Here is a 10,069-nt window from a genome sequence, read left to right as displayed (position 1 = left end):
TTTATTGATCAAAATGCTACGCAGTGTGGCTTTAAATAAAAACCATACCATCGAAGCTTGACATTTTTTTCAATTTGGACCTCAGTGAAGTATAATTCATGGCCCCTGATCTAAAACGTGTATATCACATATTGAGGTTTATTTTGTGCCACCTGCAAACCTAACACATGATGTTTTAGTTGTGAATAAACCAACATTACAGTGAGATTTGTGAAATTACAACAGAAAAATCCTGCAAACCCTACATAGGAAACATAGAAAACCTGAGATTGTGAAAATGATTGTTTTAATCCCTTTTTATATAATAACACAAGGAACAAATTAGCCAGTATACAGCAGGTTTATGACTGATAGAAAACTGTATTTATTATACTTTCCAAGATACATTCTATTGAATTGAAATGTCAATAAACACTCAAGAGTTTTAACTTAACAATACTCTTTTAAATAAGGACCGGATAGAGTTCAACAGAATTTGTGAGGAAGAAAAAAAAAGAAGAAGAAAAAAAAAAAAAGCTTGAAACTAAATAACTTAATTAAAAATGAATTGAAGCATATATTGCACATGGATATGATTCCCAATTTTGAATTTTTGAACAATTCCCAGCCCAGCAATGCAGAACCATATCAAGTTGAATGCACATTTATTTTGGTTGCATAAGAAACCTTGAACAAGATAACTGTGGGAGATACGCATAAGAGTAGTGGTAATAATACTAAAGAAAGTGCCAGGACTAGATCAGGCTTTAGCTTCTTGTCACAATAAAAACGAAAGATCACGTTTCACAACCCACTCCTGTTCGCTCTCGCCACTCGGCTCCGGTTCCCCCCCGGGACAAAAAAAAACAAACGTGACAGTCCCGCAGTTTGGCCCGGTTCTGGTGCCTTGAAGAAGTCCTTGTCTCTCTGCTTTTAAATAAGACCAAATACTCTTTAAATAATCTCGTATAGAAAAATAAAGCAACTATGTCGGAAATTTTGGACTACGAATCAAGATCTGAACAGGGGTTGGGGGTTTAGATTATACCATTTCAAGTCCGTTAAATGTTTCATCTTGTAATTTACAAACCAGTCCCACAAATACAAATAATGTAAGACATACAAAATAAATTTCCAGGTTTACGCTTACATGGCAAGCAGCTTTAGTAATATCTTTTTTTTTTTTTCATTACATTTTTTTTCCATTTTTTTCTTCAGAAATAATGTCCTCTGACAGTGAATGTGCCGTTATATAATATTTGAACCAAAAAAACAGTTTTTTTGAACGTTGAAGATAAACACCATTCAGAAGACACTATATTTAACATGGCTCTTTACACAAAGAAAACATCAACAAATCATTCCCGATAGCAGTGCCTTGTTTCTTTTTCCCAAAAAAAGTACTGTAAGCATGTTAAATCCATACAAAAGTCAAAGAGTTTATGCAGAAATCCCCGAATGCATACAGATTCTCCTTTTGACAAAACGGCAAAGTATCCATATCCTTCGTAACTAGGATTGAGCACAACTTTCATGATGAAAAGAAAAACAAAACAATTGTTTGCAACCTTTTGTTTGTTTTTTTTGGAGGAAAAAAATAACGTTGAAATGGCGAGGTATTTTAAGCACTGTTCATAAAAAACCCTTTTAACGTTTTGGATTTGGTTGGGAAAGAAATGAGCCAAAAAGAATAAGGAAAATGAATGAAAGATTTCTATAGCAGCAAAAAAAAAAAAAAAGTCGCTGTCCGGTCCCTGTAACGTGTCAGCACGCGTGATTCACGGTGGATAATCCAGAAAAGGTCTTAAGCTCGCAAATATATCCACGCCGATTCGAGCAACAGCTTTGAAGTGTGTGTGGAGCCATTTTGTCCATCTCTGCACTGGTCATTAAGGATTCCCAGAAGGCACTTTTTTGCTATGCGTGGGAGAGAGAGATAGAGACCCAAAGCAAGGCGACGAGTGAGGGAGGAGGAGCAGGGTTGAATGATATGTTTGTGTGGCTAAAAAGAGAGAGAGGAGGGGGAAAAAAAATCAAGCGGGTGGTGGGGGAAAAGGCAGATGACTTTGGCTTTCTGTCTGCCTGCCTGGTACCAATTGACAAAATCACAAACAAAAATAGCATTCTTACAATTTACTTAAAGCAGTCTGCTCCTCTAGCACCTGCAGGTAGTCAGGCGTACCTTGGAGCTTGGCTTTCAACTCATAATACTCACTTTTCCTCTGCTCCACCACGATCTTGCTATGATTGCCACCGATTAGCGACGTTTTTTTCATCTTTCTATCCAGACTCCTACTGTCCGGATAGCGTATCTCGTACCCTCCCATCCCTATACTGCTGAAATCTCTTTTGCTGTCCAGGAAATTTTGAATAAACATGCTCGGTTCTCGGTTGGGGAGAAACTCCTCCAGCTCGTCGATGGTGCTGAGTCTTTTGTTGCGCTCGAGCGTGGACAGGGCCTCTTTGTCCTTGTCGCAGGTTCGCAGGATGATCTTTTGCCGCTGCGAGTCGGCAAACTTGAACCCCGCGTCCAAATCGGAATTCCTACCGATCCCGCACGTGTGGCTCTTGCCGATATGCTCGATAGTCTGCGGGATGAACGTCTCGCCTCCCAAGTCGTCCCCGGGAATCGCGCATTTCTTCCCGGATTTGTGGTTGTGCCGGCGAAGCTGCAAAGACATGGATCCACATTCTTGATTGCCCAGTCCCTCTTGCCTTCCAGCTGGTTTCTTATTCCGCCTCAGGACAAAAACTAAAAGGCAAAAGGCCACAAAAACAGTGAGTATAAGCACTACGAGGATGCTCAGGATCATTATTGACAAGGGGACGGGACCTCCGTTCGCTGGTTTGCCAACTCCTGCGGGCGACAGCGAGGTCTGGACAGGAGTGGCGCTTGTTAGAATAAATGGCGGCCTGTGGATAAGTTTTGGACACAGGATCTCGCTTTTCAACTGCCTTAGTTCTGTATTGGAAAACTGCACGGGCGACGCACATTTCACCTCTTTGGCAGCAATGCCATCATTGAGTTTCTCCAGCCAGAGCTTAAGGCTGACCAGATCGCACGTGCAGTCCCACGGGTTGCCCTCTAAGTCTATTTGGGTCAAAGATTGCAACTGGTCCAACACCCCGCTCACCGGCATCGTCATGAAGTGGTTGTTTTTCAAATTCAGCCTCGCCAAAGGTACGCCGGCAAACACGTAAGCGGGCAAGCTCCGCAGCACGTTATTGTTTAGATAGAGGAGCTGGAGATTGGGCATGGAGTCGAAAGTGCCGGCGAGTATTTCTTTGATTGCATTGTATTCCAGATATAGGTACTGCAAGTTATTCAGCCCCAAAAACATTTCCGGGTGCAGCTGCTCGAGCTGGTTTCCGTTGAGATACAGTCTCCGCAAATTGGTGAGGTTCGCGAACGCGCCTTTTGGGACAGTTACGATTTGGTTGCTGCCAAGATGGAGGAGGTCCAGTCCTTCCAATCCCTGGAAATCGATGGAGCTTATATCTCGGATGTAGTTCCCGCTCAAATGCAGTTTCTTAGCATTGGTCGGCTTAGGCACGAGATCCGCTAACGTTTTGATGTTCCTCTCTTGACAGCTAATGCTAATACCAAAATCTGAGGGATGGGCCTTGCAGCTACAGGGTTGCGGGCACATTATCGGCGGGGTCCGGGTTTGGAAGGAAACGATTTGGCTGTTCCTTCCAAATGGCGGCAACCCAGCCACGATCCCGTTACCGTAAATCTTGGAGGAGTCCGTTGTTTTTGGTGATTTTGTAGCCATTGGCGAAATAGTCGTGGGGGACATTTTGGACGGGCCGTTATCACCTGGCAAAGGCGGCATCCTCACGTCAAAGTCACTAGTGGTTCCCATCGGGCACAGTTCTTGTTTGTTGGTTTCTTTCAAGAGCCTTCCGTACAAGTCGTTTGGCGTCTCGCAAACTGCTTCGCCGATGAAGATGTTGTACGGCATGTTTTCTAGCCACGCCTTGAGCGGCGCCAGGTCGCACGTACAGTTCCAAGGGTTATCGTCCAACTGCAGCTCGACAATGCGGCCTATGTGCTCCAAAACCCCAATGTACGGCAGTTTCTGGATCCTGTTCCCCCTTATATCCAGATGTGTCAGCGACGCAAACCGGAATATGTTATCAGGTAGCGCCTGTACTAGGTTATCATTGAGGATGAGCACTTTCAGCTTATGGAGTTTGTTAAATGCTCCCTTTTCGATGTATTTGATCAAATTGTAGTCAGCTTGGAGGTATTCCAAGTTCTCCACCCCGACAAACGTGTCAGCCCTAAGCACTTTCAGCTCATTGTTGTTCAGGTGAAGCTGTTTCAATGAGCTCATCCCGGAAAACGCCGCGCCCTCAATGTTTTGGAGGTTGTTGTTCCCGAGCTGCAGCGACACGGCGTGGGTAAAATTGGGGAAAGAGTTCGGGTAGAGGATGTTCAGAATGTTGTACTGGAAGTTCAGGTGGTAGAGGGAGGAAACCGGTGGGACGAGCTGCGTCGGGCGGTACGCGGTTAGCTTCTCGCAGTTGACGTAGAGCACGTTTTCCACGGACATGCAGGCGCACACGGAGCAGGTCTCGGCCATGAGCTCTGGAGAGGACGGGTCCGCCATCGTGGGGCTGTCCGAGGCCGGTGGAGAGAAGGAGAGGGAGGAGCAGAGGGAGCCCGGGAGGCAGGAGGATAGCGCTGCCAGCAGTAGTACAAGCTGCATCTCGCCGGTTACAAGGCCTCCCCCAGAATACCATTTAGTGACCTTCAAAACACAAAAAGACACATGCAAAATTACAGGCATGAACACAACGTATATTAAATACATTTGCTCCATTAGAAAGGAAGGGTGCATCATGCATCTGTGGCCTAATTAGATCAGTTTGTGTTTCACCTTTTCTAAAGTCTACAAACTGTGTCATGAGAATATTGGTTTGGACTAAAACTATGTATATAGATGGGGCTGATACTGTGTACTGTGCATATTACATTACTTCATTCATTCCTCACACTGACCAGGACCCCATCCCTCTTTCAATTTGCACCAAGTGTTTGAGACAAGTTCTAATTTCTCTGTGGATTTGCAATAAATGGTTTGTTTTCTTATAATACAAAGCTATACACAAAGCCCCATCTTTCATGGCATTAGTTCAGGGGTCCAAGTAAAATTTGCTAGGGGCCAAAATATATCAGGAGTGTATTGCCGGGGTCCATAAACAAAAGCTCTATATAATGTATGTTGTATAATATGTTTCGACTGGTAAAATACTATTGAGGAAACGTTTTTCAATAATTTAATAATAATGAGCCTGACAGGACTGTAAACTCGGCTTACACTTGTATTGCACTTAACAAGCCTGTTTCACAAGTCTCTGCTACACTGTAGTCATTATTCATTCCCTCAGCGCTTGGTGGTGGTAAGCTGCTATTGTAGCTACAGCCGCTCCGGGGCAAACTGTCCATTTACCACATGCTTATAATGTGTTGTTTATATCCTGATATCTTATTATGTCAGTGGCCTCTGCTGGACACGTTTGGAATTCCTTTCTTTATTTAAGCTGTCCCCTAGTGGCTGGAGTGAGCATTCTGGTTATTTCTTTTAAAAAAATCATTTCATTCATTCATTTTTTTTTTGCTCTACAAGTCAAAATCATCTCGAGGGCTGGATTTGGCCCGCCAGCCGCCTCCTGGAGACCCCTGCACTATTTTATAAAGTAATGGCATCAATACCATGATTGAAGTGGTCATTCAATAATCAAATAAACAACAGCAAACTCCACACGCTGAAAGTGCTCATTCTTAATGATAACCTCTAACACAAGTGCCGCCCGACATGTTTTGTTTTACATTACAGAACACGTCTACAAATGAGGGCACAGTTCCAGTAGTAATAGTCTAAAAATGTACAGTTTGTGTAAATGTGGTTCCGCTAAAGAACAGTATTTCAAAACACTAAAGCAAACTATAAACGACTACTGAACAACTGTCGCATCTTGTCTGAAATTGTAAATACTTTCAACAGAATATTATGTATATACTTCCATTAAATTGACGACCCTGTATTGATGAGGTTCTGTGGCTCTACAAATGACACAATCATAATGTGAGCGAGTTGCAGTTCATGTTGTTGGCTTATTTCATTGTCCGTCCAAAATGGCAGTGTGCTGACTGTTATGTCTGCTTTTATTGAGTGAAAGAGACGATAACAGATATGATGTATTGCAGGTTTTATGTATTGCATTTTCTACCGTGAAGGAATCGAATAAAACCGGCGTGAAAGAGTAAACATTTAAACCACTAAGCTTTTTAGTTGCATATTTTGAAGTCCTAAAACACCCCTGAATATACTCTACCCACAGGTCTATTATACAAGTCTCTAGTTCGGACGTTGCCATAGTAATCCATTGGAACTAATGTCTGGCAGCCATGTTGTGATTGTTCATTCTTCTCCAGAACTAAACTAACCGGAGACTGTCTTACTTCTGTGATTTTCTCTGATCTAACATCCATGTTTGACAATACTAAAAGGAAAATATCTTGATAATTACAATGTGTAACATAAACAGATTAATTAATGTGGATAAGCAGTGTATTGATGCTATGATAGAGTAATTCAGTACAAAACAGAGCCCAATGCAGTGTTTTGTCATGTTCATATTTCAATCAAATGAATGTCTGACAAAGAGAGACTCCAACATCATCACAGTATCTGATTTTTCACTTCTATTCATGGACATTTCTTTCTTACATTACTTTAAATTAGAATTTGGCTAATGACACAATTCCGAGATGGCCGGCACATTTGCCACAGCATCATTTGGTCTGTCCTTTCTAGAGTTTTATTTTTAATTGTTCCACTCAAGCTAAGTAAACAGCTTTCTCTTAATTAGTGCAAATGGAGAACGCTGAACAATGCCTTAATAAACACTATTGTATTTTTACAGAAAGATGCAAAACCAGTTTCAAATCAAAAATCAACTCTTAAGCCACGCATTTGACACAGTTTTCCAAGACCTTCTCTATAATTACTTTCATTAATGTCACTGCACTGATGTGTATGTTTCTGTCTCGATGGTCCGATCGCCGCGAGATGTGCAGTACAGTAGCTACGCACTACGGGGGGAACGCAACCCGTTTCCAATCTGCTGCAACAATGACCTCATGCCTGTTCTTTACCATTGCATACCCCCCGATACTGCAGTAGTTCTGGAATAACTCTTGAAGGAAAGGCCGTTTTATTAGTGTTATTCATTCTAAGAGTGGCTTCAGAGGCGGAGAGTGGCAGTCCCTCTTTTCCTGTGTGACTGGCTTTAATTTGGAGCCATCTTATCTTGATGTGAGCCTGAGCAGGATATTAATTAAGGGGGAGCAAACAGAGGCCCGGGGAAAAGGCAGTGACATATTGGCAGGTCAATAAAAAAACTAATTTCTTCTTATTTCAGAGGCTAATATGAAGAAGATGCTTTGCTCAGAGGTAGGGCAGATGGGAACGAGCGCTGTGGAGAGTCAACATATCTACCGCTGATTAGTATGTGCTCGAGTAAGGAGGGGAGATAAGGAAACTCAAAATGCAGCTTGCGTTACGTGGTTGCAGACATCAGGGGTACGCGAGCACTTTGCAGGCAGTGCTTGGGATTATTTCAGATTAGGACACTGTTTGAATATTCTTAGCTCGTTGCAGTAAAATATATGCATTTGTGAGTATTGTCGCTTCACCTTGAACACACCACACTGCATTTGAACTCCTAAATTAAGAGTTTTTGCCATCCTTAAGGGTCGCATGCAGTAAATGAATGACACAAATGGTTGGGAACCACGGGGATATGCACAGAGATTATTAAGTATTTCAAATGAGAGGGCAACACATTGAGTCATTTTCCTCCTCAAAGATGCTCCATAGAGTGGCTTCTAATCCCAAATGAGAGCGGGGCATCATCGCCGTGCAGAGTTTGGAAACAACCAATTAGCGGAAGTAAAGCTACTTAGCAAATTACTTGAGTAAAATGAACTGCTTTGGCGGCTTTCAACCCTGATTGATTTGACTCTTTGAGCAAAAGTCCATTGAAATTTTACAGCGAGATAAAGAGCATGTTTCAGACCATTTGTAGCAGTCGTATTTATTTTGTTATATGCACTATAGGGATACGCCCATTAAGCAAAACAAAGCATCATTTGGGGATTTAGTGTTTGCACATGCTTAGTGTCTTGCAAAACATCTGCTGTGTTACTTTCTAGAACTCTCTTGGTTTTATGTCGAAAATCATCCTCCAAAATGGTCATTAAGTATTCAAATCTACAATGTAAAAAGTGGTTGGTTTGGCCTTGCCTAAACATCTGAATTGATTCCTAGTCCCACCTGTTAAGCTCTAACCGACAGCTGAAACGGAGCGAGAGGCGAAGCAGGAGAATGAGGTGTGGGCTCCCCTCATGGACAAGAAACCCTCGACATCGACGTCCCTGCTCCTCCTCATTTTGTGCTTCTTGTGCGCAGACTTTTTGTAGTACTTTTACCCAATTGAACAAATACAGTATGTAAGCCTTTTGATTCATCCTTCAGCAGCGTTGTATTGTAGCGAAGGTTTTCAAAGTGACGTCATCGTAATGGGGTAGTTTGAATCTTTAATCCAAGATGCTTCCTGAGGTCTACAATATCTGCATTGTTTCAGTTATATCAATACATTGTGTCCATGTTGGGGTGTCATGGGTTAATTGCGTTCTTGTGTGATCCTGAAATATACTGGCTTAAGACTTAGCTTGACCAAGGTTCACCAAGTTTAGGAATTCTCGATTTATTTCTTGCCCGGTCGTGTCTTTTGTGTCTTGCTGAACGGTTTGGCACATTTTCCTCTTTGTTCAGTCCTGCTCACAGACCTGCGCAACTCACGGCAGGCATCACCCGAGCACTCTAGAGCAAGTTAGTTTTGGGATTGGACTTTTCGTGCACGTAATCTCACTCTCACTGACATCGCAAACTGTGAACTGTGCCGGTCCAGCTGTCCGAAACTATTTCGCGGTCGTCATTCCATCATTGAGATGTGGGTGTGGGTGACACGTTTTGCATGTAGGCCAGTTTTAGTCCTGGATTTACGGTCCTGAAAGATCCATTTGTGATTGCGTTGTCTAAATTTTTGACCCGGATGAGTCACAGATTATGTGCCGCGAGGTTTAACATTGTTCAGTTTGGAATCGGACATGTTTTCCTCTCATTTTGTTAATGTCACTTCATCCACTCCAGCCCTGGCTTATTCGTATTCCATTGATCTAAGCTCCGCTAGGTTTTGCCTTACTGTACAGCCATGTAATCCTAATTTGGTGCAGCTACTATTCAATTTCATGCAGTGCCTTTTAAGCATACTTTAAAGGTGGCCCCTCCTCTTATGTGTTTCTCGACTTTACCGACAATTTAAACCAACATCGTGTCTTGTGTCCATGCCTGTGTTCTAGCTGCAGAGTGCATCGCTCGGTTTCTGACTTGTAGTCCTAGTCTTGCCCTTGATGGGATTATAGCACACCGGGTCGGTCCTGGTTCGTTCTGCCCCCCCCCCCTTCTCTTTCCAATTCCATTATTGTTTCTATTCAATACAAAGATTTGGCCAATTCCCTTGACGCCGCTTGGCTACGTCTCCATAAATCTTTAATTGGGGGCGCACTTTAATCACATTTAGTGCCATCTCTCCCCGGTGCTTCCGCCTGTTGTCGCTACACACACACACACACACGCGCGCGCGCACACACACACACACATGCACATACACACACAAAAATAGCCAAAAGAATACCCAGGTGAGCGCTGCTTCTTACCCGAACGCGAGGCGGTGAGGCGCGCTGGCCCCTTCCGAGACGCGGGGCAGCTGCGTGGACGAGACATGGTTCTCCTTCCTCTTTTTTTTTTTTTTTTGGGGGGGGGGGGGGGGGCGAGCAACAAGCCGTGCAACCCCCGGTTATATCTCCATGCAGCCTGCGCGCGCTGTATCCTACAAGTCAGTCATACATAAGGATACACACAAAAAAAAGGAGGGGAAGTAACGAGTGTGGAACAGGGGGGGGGGGGTGGCGTCCTATTTCACCCGATGCGTCTCTTGCTCACGGGCTCCTCTT

General features: G+C 43.3%; 1 protein-coding gene across 1 annotated transcript; it reads right to left on the bottom strand.

Annotated features, from left to right (window-relative positions):
• Positions 1-340: 340 nt before the first annotated feature.
• slitrk4 (SLIT and NTRK-like family, member 4) lies at positions 341-9,866 on the bottom strand. The gene is made up of 2 exons (XM_079556654.1): positions 9,773-9,866; positions 341-4,736 (listed from the first exon to the last, which is right to left on the bottom strand). Exon 2 carries the CDS (start codon positions 4,692-4,694, stop codon positions 2,106-2,108), a length of 2,589 nt encoding a protein of 862 aa, XP_079412780.1. The 5' UTR covers positions 4,695-4,736; positions 9,773-9,866; the 3' UTR covers positions 341-2,105.
• Positions 9,867-10,069: the final 203 nt, after the last annotated feature.

This window comes from Gobius niger, assembly GCF_951799975.1.
Source record: "Gobius niger genome assembly, chromosome: 5".
Taxonomy (NCBI): Eukaryota; Metazoa; Chordata; class Actinopteri; order Gobiiformes; family Gobiidae; genus Gobius; species Gobius niger.
Note: the sequence above shows the minus strand (reverse complement) of the source record. Positions and strands in the feature narration are given on the sequence as shown.

Excerpts from the sequence above, each read along its gene's own strand:
- slitrk4 (XM_079556654.1), bottom strand. The coding sequence starts at position 4,694 with ATGCAGCTTGTACTACTGCTGGCAGCGCTATCCTCCTGCCTCCCGGGC.